The sequence below is a fragment of the Neolamprologus brichardi genome, chromosome 10 (assembly GCF_056152115.1).
Source record: "Neolamprologus brichardi isolate AB-2024 chromosome 10, ASM5615211v1, whole genome shotgun sequence".
Lineage (NCBI taxonomy): Eukaryota > Metazoa > Chordata > Actinopteri > Cichliformes > Cichlidae > Neolamprologus > Neolamprologus brichardi.
In genome coordinates this window covers 31,761,752-31,782,643 of record NC_142113.1, presented here as the reverse complement: position 1 = coordinate 31,782,643, position 20,892 = coordinate 31,761,752, and the positions used below count along the sequence as shown (strand labels likewise).

The 20,892-nt window shown below is 41.9% G+C and overlaps 1 protein-coding gene across 2 annotated transcripts in view; it reads right to left on the bottom strand.

Annotated features, from left to right (window-relative positions):
* Positions 1–20,892, bottom strand: part of sgcd (sarcoglycan, delta (dystrophin-associated glycoprotein)) — a 484,520-nt gene that overhangs the window by 163,096 nt on the left and 300,532 nt on the right. For both annotated transcript variants that reach the window (XM_006785143.3, XM_006785142.3), the window contains one exon: positions 18,903–19,088. In XM_006785143.3, the coding sequence (XP_006785206.1) occupies positions 18,903–19,088 (186 nt within the window). The remainder of the gene's footprint in view (positions 1–18,902; positions 19,089–20,892) is intronic.

Genomic DNA, 20,892 nt, shown 5'->3' with positions numbered 1-20,892 from the left:
TAGTGTCACCAAGTGATCTGTTGAATGCAAAGTGGCAGGAACAAAAAGTTAAAACTACCGTCGCATCTGAGGCCGTGGTGCTCAATCGCAAAATCAGGTGGATTTTCTGCTCTGGGCTGAGGGATAAGTTGTTGCCTCAAAAAGTTTAGCTACCTTGAGCTCTTGCTCTGAAGTTGGGGAAAAGTAGAGAGTGAGATTGACAAGCGGCTCAAAGACGAGCTGAGAGTCAAGGCACAGCTGTCATTTGAGTGGTCAGTCTTACCCTCAAATATGGCCACAAGCTGTGAGCAGTGACTGAAAAATGAATGAGAGGTCGAAGTCTAAATGATTTCTGGCTTTTTCCCCTTTTCTTCTACTTCCAACTCATCAGGGCACAAAAAGTTACAAATGCTCATTGACACAGATCAAAAACAAACTTTTGGTTTGTCTTAAGCATCATCGCTAACAATCACTTTGAATATTTGGGGAGCTTTTTGTCCTGCACTGAGACCTGACAGCATCAGCAGCCTCTGCAAAAGTCATACAGCTTATGAGTCGTAGCCCACTCCACTCAGTGAGGTATTCCAGTGCCCCCCGATCATGACTGCGAATTGAACAGGTAGCACTGGAAATGACCTTTGCTTTGAAGTGGTTTTGGGTCCACTGTCAAAAATGGACGAGGAGCTCAGTCACTCAGGAGGTCTGTTCCTCATCTACATCACGAGTAGCCAGTTGAGGTGTTTTATGAATGTAAGGCGATTTTATTTAAACTGTTTTTCAACCATAAACACAATACCTCTGAAGTGAGGCATTGTGTTCATTGCCAACGACCAGGAAACTTCAGGAAAAACCAGGATAACTTTGGGAGAATTGATGTCTCCGGGATCGCCTCGGTAGAGCTCCAAAAGGAGGCAGGAGGCATCTATTAAGCAGACTACTCTTGACCCAAAGTGTAAGAAAACTGAATAGATGGATGAATGAAGAGAAGGAAACACAGAAATACACAAGAAAATAATGCTACGTGCAGTTAAACAGTTTTAACGGTACTAAAAAAGTCCCAGTGCCCTTCAGGCACTCCAACATTGCAATGAAAAGCATCCACAGCATGCACTCTCCTCCACCTGTGATACAATCAAAAATCACTCTTGTACTGCAATCGTCGGCAATGACACAAAATTATTATTATTTGCAAGTGAAAATTCAATTTAGCACTAAATGCGGTAAAGCAGCGTTTACTAGAAAAGGGCATATTGAACGAAGGAGAAATGTCAGGCACAACTACGGGCTGAAGAGAAATACAAACAATGGTGGTTATTTGCTTTCAGGACACCTTAAATAGCCTCACCCAGAGGTTAATAGAAAATGATACTGTTTTAAGGCGGACTGAAGACTCTCCAGCTGCCACTGCACCACTCTGGCTCGAATCACTGGGTCCCATAAACCAGCACAACAACAAGCACCACAGCTTTTTATATGACAGGCTGAATTTAACTCAGCTGAGTGTGTGTGTGTGTGTGTGTGTGTTTATCTGTCTGTGTTTGTCTCTGAGCCATAAATATGGGTGGCACTCCTCTCACAGATTACAGGAGAAGGTAAACATCTCGGGGGAGCTTTGAGGTCATCTCCCCTGCTCTGTATATTACAAACTGCTCCAAAGCCTCTACAATTGTAACCGAGTATGGGTCATCGCATAAAGGACTGGTAATGGCCGCCTGGTTTGGCTTTTCTTTGGTAATCTTAAGAACGGGCGTATTTTAGCCCAAATCACGAGCTTTTCTGGAGCTAAATAACGAGGTTAGCATCTGAACCTGATTTAAAGGAGAAACACACACTGAGGACATTAACAGCTATCTGGATGAGTCACATGGTTTATGCAGCCTACCAATGGACCCAATATTAGCACCATCGGGGCATCGTGACAGCAGCATTAAACAGTGAGCCAGAGGTGCCGGCGCATTTTGATATAGTATTAGCATTCAACTCCCTGGAATAAGAATGGTTTCAGGTACTGGATTTAGCTTCTGGTTGTAGACTCTTTAAACCTGTATCTTCTCTACAGACCTGCTGGTCTTGGCCCCCCGTTCTCTTGATTGATGACCTCAGGTAACAGTGGTGAGTTCACGGCCTCAATTAAAAGTTTCAAGTCCTATTGAGTATAACAATGTTTATTTTGTAGATCATTTCCCTCCTTTGCCCATTGTCAAAACACCAAGATGACCACAGCCAAAACACTCCACTCGAGGCTTCATAAATGCACTTCACTAGTGTAGTTTAATTAAAATTTATTTATATAGCACCAAATCACAACAACACTCACCTGCTTTATAATGTAAGGTAAAGACCCTGCAACAATACAGAGAATATCAGCCGACCCCCCCCCATGAACAAACACTTCCTTTCAACAGGAAAAAGCTTCCAGCAGAACCAGGTTCAGGCCAGGACTGCTATGGGTGACGATGGTTGACTCTATAGCTTCCATCTGTATATACAGACCATAATGTCACAGATACAGGATTTACCCTCTAAGGACTTTTGCTTTGAAGTTCATCTCTGCTAATGAAAAATGTAATCTGTGCATCTGTGGGTCAAAAACTGCTCTCACTGTAAAAAACAATTGCAAAATGTGATCTGTGTTTGTGTGGATGAACGTGGGCGAGTGAATAATAAGTTGGGAGTGATCCAGGAGCTGCAAAGCCTCCAAGCCTGTGCTAGCTGGTACCATGTTGGTCTAGCACCGAGCAGCTCCTCTATGTTCCCTTTGAAACTTGATAAATCTTTGTGTGTTTTCACAGTTCACAGAGTGAAGGCAAGCATTACTTTATTGCCAAAAACTTATTAGCTGTTCATATCCGATCCAAGTTTTCAGCCTTAGGAAATTAATCCAATCTCTGCTGATATTTAAGAGAGTTCCAAAGGTGTCCTAAGCTGTTTGCAGCTGCAGGAGATGACATGCAGACAGATGTGTAGACATTTCTGTGGGAGATTTTTTGGCTTATTAAAAGATACCATTGTGGCAAACATATCATTTTTTTAGGATGCTTAAAGGGAGCATGCTTTCTCCACAAAAAATCTGTTTGGAGTCACAAACAGCAACAGAAAAGTTAAAAAAGACTTTTACTGAAGCAACTTTCAAAGGAGATCTTTACCAGCCTGAAAGTCGTATTCTTCCATAGCTGTGGAAGATTTAACATTCAAAAATAATCTGCATTTGTCTTGTACTCCTCCCTTCATCCTCTGTTTGAAACAAGCTGTTTTACCTGCCATTAAGCCAAAAGCACCCGTCTTCTGATTGGCTGCCCCTCAGAGACAAAGTTTCAACAGCAGGTAGGTGGAGCCTTAATGCTCAGACGTCTATTTTGAGTCAAGTTTAGGCTGAAAACCTGAAAGTGACCATTCAGAGCATTTTGAAAACCACTGATGGCTGCCGTTGCTACCTCTCAGCCTCCCAATAGATTTACCTGTGGTATTATTGTATGGTTTTTGGAATACATGACCTCTGACCTTTCCATTTTTCAAATCCTGCATTGCCTTGTTCTCAAGTTTGATCGCAAAGTTGGGTGACCACGCTGCGATAACGCCCCATAAGCCATATAGTTTAACCACGGGGTGTCCTGCAGGTTTTAGATCTCACCCTGGGTCAGCACACCTGAATCAAAGGATTAGTTCATCACCAGGCCTCTGGAGAACCTCAAGACATGTTGAGGAGCTAATTTAGCCATTTAAATGAGCTGTGACATGTCTAAAAGCTGCAGGAGTTCCCACCCCTGGGTTAAACAGACAAATCTGATTAAATCTCTGGCACAGCTAATTACATGAAACTTTGGCCATGTTTATTGTGAACAACCACCATTGTGAGAGCAGGCAAAGCACAACACAGGTCCCCTTTAGTTACTTGCACTCCTTTGAAGTCCCAAATGGCAGCAGGATATAAAACAATCTGCTCACACGATTACCACAGGCTCAAAGTGAAGGAATATTTAATCTTTTTTAACTTTCCCAAGAGCACACAAGATAATAGTGTAGTTGAAAGGTCACTTTGACAAAGGGTGGCACAGAAAGCAGCGTTTCAAATTAACGACAACACTCCAACAGCCAGAAAACTCATATTTTGTGGATGAGGGTGGTTAAAAAGTTTCTTTTTTTCTAAGAAACTTTCAGGTCTGACTTTTTATTTTTAGTCTTATTCAGTAAAATTCCCCAGAGGCGCCCTGAGACGTTCGATAAAAACATTAATAATGACGGTTTGGGTGGAGGCGGAGTGTCTGCGTCTCTTTTATAGGGGAAAAGGATTCTCAAAACACAGAACCAGTGAACACAGAACAAAGGGCGAAAAACACAGGCGCACATTTAAATTTTCTTTATCTATTCTAAAAATGAGAGCAGCTCCAACTTCGAATTCAGAGACAGTTATGGCCTCGCCAAATTTACTGACGGGATTTGCAATTAATGAACAACCAGCCACAAGTAAACAACATCTGACAGAGAGCATTCTGGGAGTTGGTGAGTGCTGGTGGTTTGACTGGAGAGGAAGGTCAAGCTCCCCCTCTGGGTTGGAGCTGCTGGCAGCACTGGCCTCACTCGCGCCCCTTCTGGGACTCGATGAGGCTTTTGGTTCTACGGTCCAGTGTGGTGCTGCTGCAAACCTCCACCTGCTCGCTCCGGCACTGTCTCCCGGGAGCAGTGATCCATATCACGCAGTCACAACAGTTCACCTAGCTTTGCTTTAAGTACAGGCTCCGGTGGGGATAGCAGGTACAGGAGAGTGTTTTCTCTTATTTGTCCCTCCCTCCTCTCATTAATCTCTCGCTGGCAGCAGGGAGCGGGCAGACCGACCGCGGTCCTGTTAAAGTGCTCCGCTGTAACAAAGTTAACTTCTGCCCGTCTGCATAATGATGTTCTGTAAATCAATTGCCTTCTTTGAATATGCGCTGTGCACACAGTATTATGAATGCCTGAAAGGACCGGGAAATTATCTAAAACGGTTTAAATGACATTATCTAAATCCAGACTCAGAGATGATCCAACCTTTCTGTGATGGACTGTGACTTCTTCGTCATTTTGGTTTAGATCAGAAAGGTTTTCAGTCCCATTCTGGCTGCAGATACTCGAGTATTTTTGATTTAATTAAGGTGACTGAAATCATTTAAACATATGCACGATGACCGAGTGCAGTGGTTTCACATAAGCCATGTTTCAGTGACTATACCACCATTTCTTCAGCTTTAAAATTAAACTATTTGGACTCAGCTGCAGTTTAGGTAAAAGTAACCTGTGTTGCATTACAATAAGACTGAAATCTGATAGTAATGCTTAAAGAAATTGTTGTGGCCATTTTTGTTGAATGTTTATAAAACGCAATTTGTATTCATTTTTGTTTTTTCTTTAAAGTTGTAAGAACTTTTTGTTATGTAAATTTGTAATTCATTTTATTGGAAAAGGTTTTGGACAGTGATTGGTTTATTGGCTTATGGAGCCTCCCATTAATCAGGGGATTAAGAGCACCCTGGAGGGGTGTGGTAAAGATGGTTTTTTGTTTGCCAGATGTCTGATGGGAAGACGGGAGGGTTAGAAAATGATTTTTTTTGACCACTTTTGAAGTTGTTAAAGCAAATTGAGTTAACTTTTGTTTAATTTTAAGTTGTAAGAAGTTATTTGGTTGATTTTTGTTTGTAATTTTGCACGAAATAAACGCCATATGATTTTTAAACAATGGAGTCAGAAGTGCGTTCCAAAAACAAACCTCCCGTTGCCACCCACGGCCTTTACTTGGACTTTTTTGGTGTTTGGAGCATAAAAGGCCGTGACAGAAATTAAAGGAATGCTTTTTAATCAGAGCACAGCAGGAAGTCAGTTAATCTTCTGGGATATTCATCTGGTCATTTAAGTAGTTTCATGTGCTTTGGTGTTAATGAACAGGTGCACTAGACCAGCGGTCCCCAACCTTTTTTGCTCCACGGACTGATTTATGCCCGACAAGATTTTCACGAACCGGCCTTTAAGGTGTCGCGGATAAATACAACAAAATAAAACTAGTATTGGTACCGAAAAAGAGAAGATTTATTGTGAAAAGACCCAGGAAAACAGAGTTAACGATAAAAACGATAATAAAATAACGCTGAAAACCGATAAAACCCCTGAAAACTATACATTTCACACCTGAGCCTCAACTCTCGCCGCCCGGTACCAAACGACTCACGGACCGGTACCAGTCCGAGGCCCGGGGGTTGGCGACCGCTGCACTAGAGGGGCAACAGCGAGACGAACCCCTAAACAGAACAGTTGTACCGCTGCCCCTGAGACCTGGACCCCGGGGGAAGAAGATGGGTGGATGGATGGGTTTCTTTTATCTCTAGTCTTAATCCATACTGTTTTATTTGTCATAACTAAACCACAAAACCAACACCAGTGGTGCAAGATTTAAACCCAAATACTTGGGAAAATATGTATATTTTTAAATGACCCCAGGCCAGGATTTATGATTTATTTGTAAGACTGTGAAAGTGTACAATAGTTAACGATCCCATCCTGTGAATGAGACACTAAACGAGGCTGAGGTGGAATCAGAAAAGGTTTTTTGGGCCAGCCTGGAAGGACATAATTCCTCTCAGGGTTTTTTAAATTGTATTTCTTCGACTAGTTGTGCGTGGGGGGGCAGATGAGGTTCAGATAATCAAGATAGGAAATGTTCACCGAAGGCTCTCGGTTACACGGGTCGCCTCCTACCTGCAGTCAGCCTCTCTGGCTGAGAAACAGGCCTGGTTTGCTGGAGTGGAAAGCCCGGGTGGGAGGGCAGCTAATACATCGCTCACCCTCCCCCCTTTAACTCATTACCTCACCGACTCCGGTCCACGTACATGAGGTGCAGCCCGTTTAATCTGTCTCAATCTGAGAGTCCCCGGCTGTCTTCGCTGCAGCGGCGAGCCTATTTAAAATAATCGGTGGCTGAAAACGCAGCTCTACGAGCTGTACGTCTCCCGAGACGGGCGAAGAAGTTACAGACTCGTACACAACTGCATGACAAACAGCACACGGGCATAAAGTCAGCTGGAGCCTGATTGAAGCTGCAGATCTTACAGACAAAGCGCATCATTACAGCCTACAGATCCTGCACAGATCCACACTTTCGGAGCAGATCGGCGCTTAAGTCTCCCGCCACATTATCCGCTCGCTGCACGACTGATGCAGCGATTCGTTTCTGGGTCTCGCAGACCTTTTCAGACAGAAGCGGCTGCACAAGAGCAGGAGCCCACGGGGGATTTCAGCTGCACTGCTGTGGCTGATGACATAATGAAAAAGGAAAAGTGGGTGAAATGAAAGTGGCTGCTCCTAATTAAGTACAATCTTAATTAGCAGCATTTTAACTCTTCATTTGAAATTTATGGTGATTCTATTAACTTTTAATGACTTGCCTGCCCTGAGCTCTTCTTGTTTCTGACACGGCCTCTGAAGCCCACCGTCCACAGCTGCTTTAACCCCCACTATAGAAATGTTCAGCATTGCATACAAAACACCCAAGAAAAGTGTAAATATATTGGAGATGACAAAATGATCCAGTGGTAAAGATATTCTTCAGTCCTGATGGAAAAACGAAAGTAGATTCTTACCCAGGTCAAACTCTCTAAATATTTAGGAAAGGTTCCTAAATGCTTCCTTTATTATCTCCTTTAGCAAAGGAGACACTGGAGCATCCTTCCTAACGTCAACTTGCAGGCGATGCATGTAAATGCATAGCTCAGTCTGGATGGGGTCACTTCTTCATTTTGCTTTTAGGCTCATCATTGATGACTTTTAGAATAGAATAGAATAGAATTCAACTTTATTGTCATTGCACATGCACAGGTACAGGGCAACGAAATGCAGTTTGCATCCATCCAGAAGTGCTTTAGCCATGATATAGATACATTACAATATATATTAGCAATAATATAGATATGTAAGTATATTACAGAAATGGGTCTATTATGGTATGTTATAATGTACACGTATGAAGTATTTTATGAATATTCTATAACTATAAGTATGTACAGGCTGTAGTGAGTACAGGCTATGAACAGGATATAAATATGAAATAAAAACTATACAGAAATGTGAACTATGCAAGTTATAAACAGTTGTAGGATTAAAAATGATCGTATGTACAGAATGATTATTTACACAGAATTATACAGTAGTGCAGTTAAGATAAGTGAGATATGTGGATGATTTCTACAGAGGATTTCTACTAGAATGATAATGGAAATCTTAATAAAGGCAGGAGTTAAAGTGGATCAACTCTTCAGTGGGAAGTCTATATGTGACTGAACAGCAAAGTGGAAGAAGAAACATTTTCCAATAAAACCATTTTATTTCAACATTATGACAGACGAGTTAAACCTTAATTATAATTTATTCTTAATAATCAGGCGATATTTTTCAGAAGCATGTCAGCTCTTACAGCATCCCTGAACTAACACAGCTGCAAGCAGGACATCGATGCTCAGCCAAAGCTGTGCATGTGATGCAGCGACATTAGTAAAAAGTGAAAGTCGCTCCAAACTTGTCACTTTCTGATCTGAAGCCTCTCGACTGGAGGCGAGTGCTCAAACCCAACCAAACGTCTTATGTAAACATTTCCATTGCACATCATTTTTACACTCCATGGTGCACAAATAATTGAATCGCATCGGTGTATCTTTGCTTGCTTGTGTGAACTCAACAGTGTTCCAGTTGCATCAATTGATAATCTGCTGACCTGCACTAATGCATGACTTCAGAGGCGCCATTTGTAGAGCACGGAGCTCTCGAGTTGAACTTTACACACATTTTCATAAAAGCTCAGAATACCGAGGAGAGCATTTCCTCAGATGGGGAAAATGTCATGCAGTAATATGTGTGACCTCATGTGTTTCTGCTCTAACAACCAGCAGCTGCATCAAGTGGATCTGATGCATTGATGCACTTTTTCCACAAAAGAAATTCTGTTTGAAGTTCATCTGAGAGAATTTAGCACCCAACTATATGTTGTTGTTTTAAACACAGCATCTGTGGGATGTGTTTGAGCTGCAAAATGTCATTAGAAAACATTCAGGACACCATAAGAAACGACGTGTTTGTACTAGGTCACGGTACACTTCACTGATGTTTGTTCCCCTGAAAGATTTGAACTGTTTGTCTGGTACAACAGGCTGATGAAATCTAAGTTGGTGAAATATATCAAAGACGATCATTAGTGAATCTCTCCATGAAGGAAAAATACACTCCTGCAGTCAGGTCCAAAAGCATTTGGCTGTTATGCAATTTCTGTGTTTTTGCCTCGGTAGGCCAGCGCAGAGGATTGAGATCAAACAGTCAAGATGTGTTTTAACACAAGAACCCATTAACTGTTTAGGAACTTTTGATAACCATTTTTTAAACATAGTTCCCCATTTTCAGAGTCTGAAAAGGGAATACCAGAATTTTAAATATGTGGATTGTTTTTAATACTTTAATATTTTAAAACTACTTTTCTGTCAATAACTGTCTGAAGCTGGGAAAAAATGAGTGGTTGCACTAAATTCTTTTGCATTTTGCAAATGACTTGCAGGCAGTTGCAGTGCTCAATTTGTTGTCTAAAGGTTGCACATGCAACATTCCCAACCTGTGGCCGACCTCTGCACAGGTCACCTGGTGGGAAGTGATCACAGTCTGGCTTGGACGAAGTTCACTCACTCAGTGGTCTGCAAGCACTCGTCGTCTAATCTAATCTATAAACAACGTCTAACAATCGATTTGAGTCATTCTGCAACTCATCTGACTCAACTGGTTGCCAAATGATTCTGTTTAAGTTCTATTTCTATATCAAAGCAAGGCTGCCCTTATTCTATTTTGCATTTGTTATATTTTGTGGTTTTTCAGGTCTGTGAGGTAAAGCCTCGACTGTAGTCGGCAGCAACCGTTTTGTGATTTTCACGGTATTATTACAAACAGATTCCTTGTAATTATCACCTTGAAACCATTTCAGTCTGATAGCAAACGGACTCGGTCTAACATCTTATCCCCATGAGTTGCTTTCGAGACTGGAGTTGATAGAATGTGGTCACAGATCAGGTCCTCGTCTTAGAAGCAACAATTTCACCGGACACTGTTGCAGTAATTGTGGTCATGCTGAAACTCTGCACTCTGATCACATGTCGAGTATGATTTGATTTAAACATCACTGTGCTGGTGGACAGAGGCAAAACTACAAAACGTGCAGTTTTAAAAAAAAACAACCTTAAATTTAAAGAGATCTCTGGCAATTCAACCTTAAAAGTAAGAAATATCCACCTGCAGTGTAGCAAACGACTGGTTGCCACTGACGCCAGGCCTATAACTTATAACTCTTAATAATGCAGGGTGCTGTTGGAAAGAGGTTGTTTAAAGACCATCCAGGCAACAACAACAAGAAACAACAAGAGACGCCCTGTCTGACAAAACTATCTACAGACATTTTTATAAGAGTGAAAGGCATTAAGGCTAAATTTAGGAGGATTTAATGTTTTGCTGTGAGACATTTATGCAGGGTCACTAAGTACCAATATAAAATTCACATTAATATATATATATATATATATATATATATATATATAAAAAAAAAAGCTCAAGTGTACAAACATTTAGTGTTAAATTTTGGCATGCATACCGACACAGTACGACAAAGGTTAAACTTTGATTAAGGGGCGCTCGCTGTGCATTTTTAAGTAACCTCAGAGCCTCCTGCACACACAAGCATCCCTCTCCCTCATGTCCACGGCTTGTCCACATTCATTATTCACACGTTTCTATTATTGCAGCCTGGAAGTTACGGAGTTACGCAGAAATGAAACATTTACACTAAACCTCCTCCTGCTCATTCTAATTTGAATACATTCATTGATTTGATAAAAAATGTAAGAATTAAAAGTGATCATTTGACTCTGGATTAAACAGCAGAGGCTGTGCTGGACGTGGCGTCCCTTTAATTACCTTTGATGAGGAGAGATCAGGTTTGAATTCAGATTTTTGTAAATGCTGACCTTTAACGAACTCTGATCGTCGTATACGGGAGAAAGAACCCAGAGCAGTTTAGTGTTTCATTAAATAATGATTTTTTGTTAAAACATGTAATATAACACTTTGGTTTAGCAGTTAAAATAGTTACTTATGTTTCCAAGCTTGCAGTCTGTTAAAGTTGAAAATACTTCAGTTTTTTATTGTAAAGATAAACAAGTGTTTGAGTCTCTTGGACCCCGACCGTCTTCAAATCAAACTAAACTGATGTCAAACGTTTGTGCTGTGAAAACTTTTGTTTGTGCTGTTTTTTATTTTAAAGATATTACTAAAAGTTTCTAGACCAGCCTCTTTCTTTACTGTGAAAAGGTTGTAAAACATAAACCAGTGTTGGATATTTTTTCACTCTTTATAGTGAGAGACTAGGTTAACTTTCTTAAAATAAATGATGCATTCTGTCCGAGAAGAAGAAAACTTTGAATTTGCAAAATACAAACCTTCTCCTTCTTCTGACTTTTGTATATTTAATTTCAATAATAATCATGATAACGATGAATAAATAAATAAATAAATAGTAAATAAGGTGTCAGCAGCTCTGCCATATAAGCCAGAGCCTTTTCACACAAGTCTTTATATTTTTGTATGAATTGTTTTCTGGACTTCACTGGACGAGAGTAAAAGAAAGTAAGAACAGGGCTGAACTGTGAGCACTGGCTAGCTTTTGTTAGCCGCTTAGCTTTTGTGTCCTTGTTACGGCCCTAGCAGGGCCGCCTCCTGAAGTTGTCTGTGTGGGTGTGTCCGTCCATCTCTCCTGCCTTAGTTGCCACCTTTCTTTTGTGCAGCTGACTCTCGTCAGTAATTAAAGAGATTTAAGCCCAGGGAAAGGTGAGCTCTGGGCCAGAGTGCCATTAGTGTGGTTGCAGCTAGTGAGCTGTGCGTTTGGTGTATTTGCAGCTAGTGAGCTGCTCTCTCTTTTTGACTTACTTTTTACGTTATTGACCAACGCTTGAGTTTTGTTTTCCTTAAATGGTGATAGCGGCTTGTCCGTCTCTTTTAGTTGAGTTTGATAGGAATTTTAATAAAACTCTTTGATTTAACCCTTTTGTCTCCTTTTTCTGACCCGGACACTTTTTGTTACTTCCCCCTCACCGCCTAGACCCCTCAGGGGAACGTAACAGTCCTGGACCAAATAAACGCTGAGACAGGGCTGCAAGCTGCACCTGAAAAGCATGTTAGGTGGTTCAATATAGCACTACTACTACTACTGCCCGTCCGAGGGTGTGGCCACCAAAGGCAGATCTCCAGAGATTTGTCCTGGACCATTTTTTCTAGTTGCATCCAGGTGTAGCCCGTCTTTTGTGCTTCTGCCTCGAGGTCCGTCACCAGCTGTTTCTCTCTTTTGCTTTCCTCTGCCTGCCTGGTGATGTTGGTTGGTGGTTTGCATAGAGCGCGCCCTACCCAGCGCCATCTTTTCCACCACTGCCAGTCCCAAACCCAGATTAAAAAAAGAGGACGTGGGGTTAACCCCACCTCGGAAAAAGCTCAACTGCTACAGAAATGCTAAAAAGAAAAACAGAGACTTCCTGAATGAGTGTAGGTGGTGAAAGCCACCAAACCAATTCTTCTTTCGACTAGGAGGACCTACATGGGCACATGGGACGTCAGGTGAAATATAGGTCTAATAAAAAGAATAATTAATGTTTAATTTGTTGTGGGGTCCACCTCTGTCAGGGGGACTTGCTGATTGGAGCTGGAAGCAGACGTGTCTTTCCTTGGTTCGCTGCGACTTTAAGTAAAACCAGCTACCACATCTCAAATGATTTCCTTATTCTATACTCGGCAGGGTGACGCATTAAAAACATTCGAACATTCCCCGTGCAGCTCTCTGTCAGAACATACGGCTCAGCTTCAGAGAAACTGCTTTCTGATTTATGTAGATCTCATATTAAAGCCCCGCTGTGAAGCAGACTTCATGTTTTATTCACAGCAGCGGCCACGTGTTGTGCGCGCACGTGTTTCTATGTGCAGCGTACTGAAAATGTGTCTTGTACTCCGTTGCATCCGACTCGTCACAGGGACAGTGGATTACTAAGCAGGGAGACAGACGACAACAGCGAGGAGAAATAAACGGGAGAGACGGGAGAGAGGAACAGTCTGAGGCACTTACAGCTCATCTCAGAGTCTTAGAGAGAGCAACGCGGTTGATTTGGATGAGCTGGGCTGTATAAGGATCCGTTTAACATTTTTTATTACGCACACAATTTGTGATGTATAAAAAACATGAACTGTCAAATAGTTAAGTGGGATTAAAGATGCGCACGAGCACGTACAGTAGATATTAGATTACACATCTTCAACAGAACCTTTTAGTTTGTTGCTTTGATGATAATGGTTTTTAATATAAAAGCCTTTTGTAAAGTCTTTGCTATAAAAACAAAAATTCGATTTGTTGTATTTGCTGATGATAAAACAGGTGAGACGGCAAATTTCAATCTCTTCAAGTCCAAGATTGAAGCTGATAAATGTCAAGATCAGCCGTCTGATCTGCAGTGAAAGTAAAGCACCACCAGAAGTCACCAGAACCATGATATACCTGCTGAAAAATGGCCAAAAACAGTCTTTTTAGTGTTTTTAACTTACTGATTTTATTGTATGTCATGTTTTGAAAAGTGTCTCCAGTATTTTCCTTTTCGGTATCAAATGTAGATTCTAGGATCGGCTGCAGAAAGACAGCAGAGCTGGTGGACCTCACACAGCCCAGTCTGTAAATGTAAAATAATTGCATGATAACCTATAAAAATAAATAAACAAAATCTTTCCCGTTTCATTTCATCTTTGTGTGTGGCTGTTAGTGTCCAGAGTTTATCAGGCTGACAGCTGCGAGCAAGAAGCTCTTCTTCAGCGTAAGCGATTTATGATTACATAAGTGAGTTATTATCCATCAAGAAACTCTCGTCTGTCTGTGGAAACTCTCAGATAAATACAAAACAGAAAACACATCACAATGAAAGACACTCCATACAGTTAACGGCAATCTTCTTCAAGACAATAAAAGCCTTTCTCCGCCACTCAGATCAAAGCTGTGTTGACCGTCTTGTTGTTGACTTGCAGTCTTACCGGATATGTGAACACTCTTATTGTACTGGTTCTATCAATGGGCAGCGCACGACACCAGGCAATAACACAGAGAGTACGAATGAATGATAGGCAGGGAGCAGGCCATCGACTGCTGCAGCTTCCAGGTGAAATAAAGTGAAATTGTTGCCGTATTTGACAACAAAAAAACTCACTTGGGTGTGCACAACGTCGTGTTTCATCTTCTGTGAGCAAACCAACAACCACTGCATCATCTGCAATCATGTTCACCTTCAGCTGCGACACCATTCGGTTGAGACGTGTTCTTCGCGTGTCAGTTGCAGATAAAAGTGCACAAACGCAGCACAGTCGTGTTGGTTTGGTCGATCACGATGACGGTAAATTCCCTGCACCTCTTTACTGCTTCCTCTTTATACACTGATTGAAGTGCAGTTTGTCTGTGAAGGTTCTCAGTCATCCAGGTCATCGTAGTCAAAGGAGCTTGCAAAGAAAAGCATCTGGACTTCTTTAAGTTACTTGAAGACGTTTCACCTCTCATCCAAGAAGCTTCTTCAGTTCTAAGGTCAAATGGTGGAGAGTCCCAGATTTAAACCTAGTGGGAGTTTCCCCCCACAGAGGGACAAAAGGACCCCCTGATGATCCTCTAATCGCCTGAGCCAAGGTGTGAAACTGGGTGTGGGTCCCAATCAGCCAGAGTTTCAGGCGAGCTCATTGTGAAACCTGGCCCCACCTTATCATGTGAATTCCTGAGGTCAGATGGCCCAGGATGTGAGTGGGCGTTAAGGCGTCTGGGAAGGATCTCAAAACTGGATTATAGATGGCAGAGAGTTGGTGTCGTAAACCACCGCCTCTGTTCAAAGATGGTCGCTCACAGTGGACATAGATGGCTTCTTTCACTCCTCTTTCAAACCATCTGTCCTCTCTGTCCAAAATGTGAACATTGGCATCCTCGAAAGAGCGACCTTTGACCTTAAGATGCAGATGGACAGCTGAGTCTTGTCCTGTGGAGGTGGCTCTTCTGTGTTGTGCCATGCGCTTGTGAAGTGGCTGTTTGGTCTCTCCAATGTAGAGGTCCTCTACAGGATCATCAGGGGGTCCTTTTGTCCCTCTGTGGGGGGAAACTCCCACTAGGTTTAAATCTGGGACTCTCCACCATTTGACCTTAGAACTGAAGAAGCTTCTCGGATGAAGGTGAAACGTCTTCAAGCAACTTAAAGAAGTCCAGACGCTTTTCTTTGCAAGCTCCTTTGACTGAAGTCCAGTTCATTTTGCACCTCAGTGAGAACGTGAGCGCCGTTATCTCAACACCGTTCGCTGCTGCAGGTGTTAGTGATCACGGCGATCGTGTAAGCTCTTTATGTTTCGTGCTTTTGGTACAAAAACTAGTGAGTGAGGATTTCCAGGGTTTGTGAGCAATGAAACAAACAAACATGAGTATTCAATCACGCATTAAACAAAAAGATTCGATACATTACTCCATAATTAATGAGCGGTGCATTTCCAGTGATTCTTAGTGGATTTCAGGATTGTAGATAATGACGAGAACAAACTGATCTATATTGATGAATCAGAAATGATTTATAAATATCATGAATCATGTGATAACGAGTACACTGACCGCTTTATCATGAATGGTTCCTGATTAAGTCAGGACCTGCCGACGAGCAGCACAAAGCAGTTAAAGATTAGAAAATATCACTGAGTAGTGAAAGACGCCTCATACTCTCACATTAATTCATCAGCATAAAATAATTAGTTGCTCTTTCTGTGCTCTCTCAAGTTAAGTGGTGCATCAAACTGAGAGGCTACTGAGTACTGAATCATTGCTGTCTATAAGTTAACCCCAGCAACACAGCAGGCACGACTGCATCGCCTCACATCTGAAGCTGGAGCTGATATTCGTTCCTTATTCCACCAAACACTCCAAAGCGCGTTTCCCAAGCGTCCCAGAGTCGCGCTCTGCTCTGTGCCGCTTAAAGCAGCGTCCGGTCTGTTTTACACAGAAGCCACTTCAAGCTTTGCAGAGCTGCAGGGCAGGAAGTCCGACAGAGAAACGCAAAGAGAATCCGGTCGAGCTCCAGAATGAAAGACCCCATGCTGACTAAATGGCCCGCTGCTGAAATGCTCCCGGTGCGATTTGAACTGTGCGAAGAGCGACACGAAAAGAAAACCCTGCATCAAACACGGGCCAGATCTCAGCTCGCTCTTTGATTAGAACAGTCAGCTGTTCTCATTTCTCTAAGCTCACATTAGGCTCGTCAACACACAGGGGAAATCCCCCATCGGTGAAGCGGATAAATGTCGGACCGGCAATGACGCCAAAAATAGATCTGAAGCGTTGATCGATAAAAGAGGTTAGACAGGATCTGCTGCACGGGAGCATGGCTGCTGGTTACACTGGTAACACTGGTGCCAGACACCCTCACTACGTTTAAAACTTTCCTTTTTAATTAAGTATATCGTTGAGGCAGGATCAGGTAACCCTGAATCCTCCCGTTTTCACGCTGCAGTAGGTCCGGGCTGCTGTGGGCTTCCCATGATGCACTGTTTATACACCACTCTGCAATGGTTATTAACCCTTTAAGACCTACCATAGAACCAAGTCCGCCAGAGCTTATATTATATTTTTACATGCTGTGGAGCCATTTTTGGGAGCATTTCAAGTTGCTATACATCAATACAACCATTATAGCCTAGATTTTAATAATATGTCTGCATTAAGTGCATAGTAATTACATAAATTGCAAAAAAGTGCAATAAACTACAAAAAAATTGAAAATCGTTTTTGTTTTTTAACATATATTTCTAGTTAGAGAAATTTAAGAGGCTTATCCCTCAAAACTGTAAATACAAAAAAGTTGCACAAAATAGTTTCCCACCACAGGAAATTTATTTTGAGTGTCTTCATATTTTTATTTTTGAAATACACCAATTTTTATACACTGCAGGAAAAACGAAAATAAATATTATAATGCAAATTTGCAAAAAAGCAGCATATGCATCAAAATAAACTATTTCCAGCAGTGCAATATGAGTCCTAAGCATCCCAGAAACGACACAGAAAGTCATAAAGTCAAACATAACTTTTAAAAACACCAGTATAGGCTCATGAGGCCCTGATGGTAAAAAACGACATTTCTGCAAAATGACGTCACTTCCGGATTCGGGCAGGTCATGGCGGACATGCGATAGTTCGCGCTGACGTCTATTCCAACATAGGAAGTGTTATGAACAGCTGATCGGATCGGCAAAGCGTGTTTCTGGAATATTATGTTTTTGTTGCTGCAAGTGCTTTTTATGCAGTTTTTGCAAAGCTATATGTGGAAGGAAACTGTGACCGAGGACAAGCTGATGGCATAAGATGTAAGTACAACTCCTCCGGTTTCATGTGCAAAAAAAATTATTGCGCTAGCTCACATGGTTGCAGAGCTACCGGGATTTAAAAATAGTTACGCAAAACAGAGCGTGCTGCTCTGACCGGCTTTAAAGGGTTAATAATCTCTGTCTCTCTTGCACAGTGTGTCCTTGTCCTGTCGTCCTCCGCTCACCCCTAACTGCACGTGGCACATGGCCCCGCCCCTCCCTGGTTGTGCAGGAGGCTTCTTCCTGTTAAAAGGGAGTTTTCTTTCCCACTGTCACCTGGTGCTTGCTCACAGGGGGTTGTGTGATTGTTAGGCTCTTTACCTCACAATATAAAATGCATTGAGGAGACTGTTGGGTGATTTTGTACTATGTAAGAAAAACTGAATTGAATTGAATCTAAATGAACTGGCAGTTTTTGCCAGGCTGGGATACGAACAGGCCTGTGGTTCAGATAACATTAGCAGTTCAGATCTGTTGTTAAAGACTTGGATATGTAGCAGACAATGACACTAAATGTCTGCAACAGAGTGAAAGCTCATCTGCGTTAAATATATAAAAATATTGCTTAGCAAATGGGATCTGTGGAAAGTGCTGTATGAAAACAATCCGGCAGTGCCTGCTTAGCACAGAAAATAGAGCAATCTTGATGCAAATTAGTCTGCTGTGCGATTCTGCGGTAAAGTTATTCATATGTGAAAAAGCGGGGCTCCAAGCGTTTGTTTTGTTTGATGTAGTGGTAGCATGGAGGAGCTCCGGGAGGAGGAGGAGGAGGAGGGCGACAGCTTTACAGTTCAGGCTTTATCCTTTAGATCAGGTTCAGTTAGACAAAACGCAGTCTGTGTGGTGAGAACAAATTGTTTTGTGATTGTTTTTTTTTTTTACAAGATGGAGACAAGTTGCAAAGGAGGAGCAGAAGAAAAAAGGACCGCAGCTGAAAATGGAGTCGTATAAAGACAGTTTCTGAAATTAGCTGTAATTTCAAAACAAGTCCAAGACGCCCGACGTTTCTGTCATCGCTCAAACCACCTGCAGAGGCAGTCGATCTGAGCATTTCACCAACAAAGAGTGCAATCAACTGCATGATATTTAAAAAGCTATCACATCTGAAGCTTATGAACAAGCGAGCTTTTATGTGTTATAAATAAATAATAAATAAAAGCACAACATCGGAGTAAAGCACAGGTTTAAATGTCGCGCGGTTACAGAGATGAACTCAAAGGCTCAGTATCTAATGATTCTGATTGGGCCATCATTAGCTTTCATGTAACAGAAAGGTTGATTTGAGCTTTACATCATAACTTACAAAACTCCTTTTATTGCTACACCGCAACCTTCCACGCCATTCAGGTCGCTGCGGTACGCGCTGACCCGACGTGTGCTTTTATTTCTCAGGAGGTTCACGTCAGGTTATGTAGAAGGTGGTGGTGTAGGGTTAAGATGGTGAAGATGGATGTGAGGAAACGCCAGCAGCAACTTACTATGGTGAAGTTCATGACTTTGAGGATCCAGATAGTTAGTGCCAAGTTGATCAGGATCAGGATCATCAGCAGCAGGACGAAGAAGTAAAGGCAGCGTTTCCTCCAGCCGTATATTCCCACTTTGTACACTTGTGGTTTCTCTGAACTCTGGACATTGTTCCTATGAGTGCACTGTTCTTGGGTCATCTGAGAGGAGACAGAACAAGAAAGAAAGGATTATAGCCGAGGGCAGCGCGCCGACCTTAGGGTTGCTTACTGCTAACAAGACTGTTTCTCTGGGGTTTGCTGAAAGCCCGGTTTGCACTGACAACATTGTTTATTTGGATAGCTTTTATAAGGCAAATAAGTGTCATGATGCTGTGTTTTTGTCCCCCGTGGGCTGCCGTTTCATCTGAAGAGATGATTACAGGGCATCTGCGTAGTTAAAGCTGCATTAAAGCTGCAGTAGTCACAGATCTGTGAAAGGCAAATAAAACCAAACAGCACAAAACCAACTACATAAAACATCACAAGTACAACACGGGCAATCCACTTCCCTCTCAGTTTTAGGCCCCACTCCTCAAATAAGCACCGTGTACTTAGTCAGTGGGTAAATGTGCTTCAAAAACTGCAAAAAAAATAAATAAAAATAGCTTCACACAGGATTCTTCCAGAGGCCTAAAGTATAAAGCAGGACTTGGCTGGATAACTGCAGGTTTAATCTGGGATTTTGACTTCAGTAACTCAAATAACCAGGATGAAGGTGAGCAGAAGAGCATCTTTGCAGAAACATTTTAAGCCTTGAAGCAGACGAGCTACAGCAGCAGAACACCATCCCTGTTAGCTGAAACTGAGGGTGCAGTTCGTACAAGCTCACCAACATCAGATAAAGGATGTTTGCACCAGGTTAATACATCACATCACAAATCAAACATCATCTCAAACTGGTTTCGTGAACATGAGTTCACTGTACCCAAATGTACCTCACTGAATGCCACCAAGCTTTATGGAAGTTTCCGAAGCCAGTCTCAGCAAGAAGTAACCAATGAAGTGTTGGATTAGCGCGGGGGGCCTTTTCAGCACCAGGGTTTTAATAGTTTTGCAATTTTCATTAGTTTTTATTTTTATTTAGTTTTGACTTCAGATTTTCAATTTTATATCAGTTTTAATTAGTTTTTACCAATTGTTTGCTAGTTTAGTTTAGTTTTTATTTTTTTGAAAATCCTTAGTTTCAGTTTAGTTTTGATTAGTTTCAGTTATAGTTTTAGTCGTGTTTGCAATAATTAAGTGTAACAAAATCCCAGTTTCATCATATCAGTCATTCTGCTCATCCTTGGGTATGTTGCTATTCCAGCTACCATACTGCACCCTGGACAGGTCGCCTGTCTGTCGCAGGGCTAACACGCAGAGACAGAAAACTCACATTCCCACCTATGGGTTCTTTAAATAAATAAATAAAGGCAGATGAACAACCATTGATACCAGGCAACTATAAAATGTATATCTTGGCCCCAATGAGACTATTAACTCTCGCAGCACCGGGTGTTCGTAATTTTGGTTCAAGTGAATTGATAAACGTTTTGAAGGTAATTGACTCACAGTTGTGTAGATATCCCCGTCCTGTTGTCTCGGGATGCATCACGCTGCCTTGCCTGGGGTTAGCTTCTGTTTCTGGGGATGAGGGTTGAGTGTGCTCCCTTACCTTCTCAAGCTAAGCTAGGTTAGCCTTCTTGTGTGAGCTTTTCAAGTGCACTTTAAGGTTTGTGGGATTTTTTTCCCTTTAGAAATGTCCCTCATAATTTGTCTGTTTCCACTACAAGACACTTGCTTTATCCAAAACACAGTCAGTAATCCCAAACTGGACTCTGGCTCCCGACTTTTCCTGACATGATTCTGCGCGTGGACGGAGCAGCGACACAGACGACTCGACTAACGTGCTGCCACCTGCTGGCATAATGAGACACAGCAAGAAAAAAATCTCTAAACTAAACTTCATTTTCACCCTTGACTC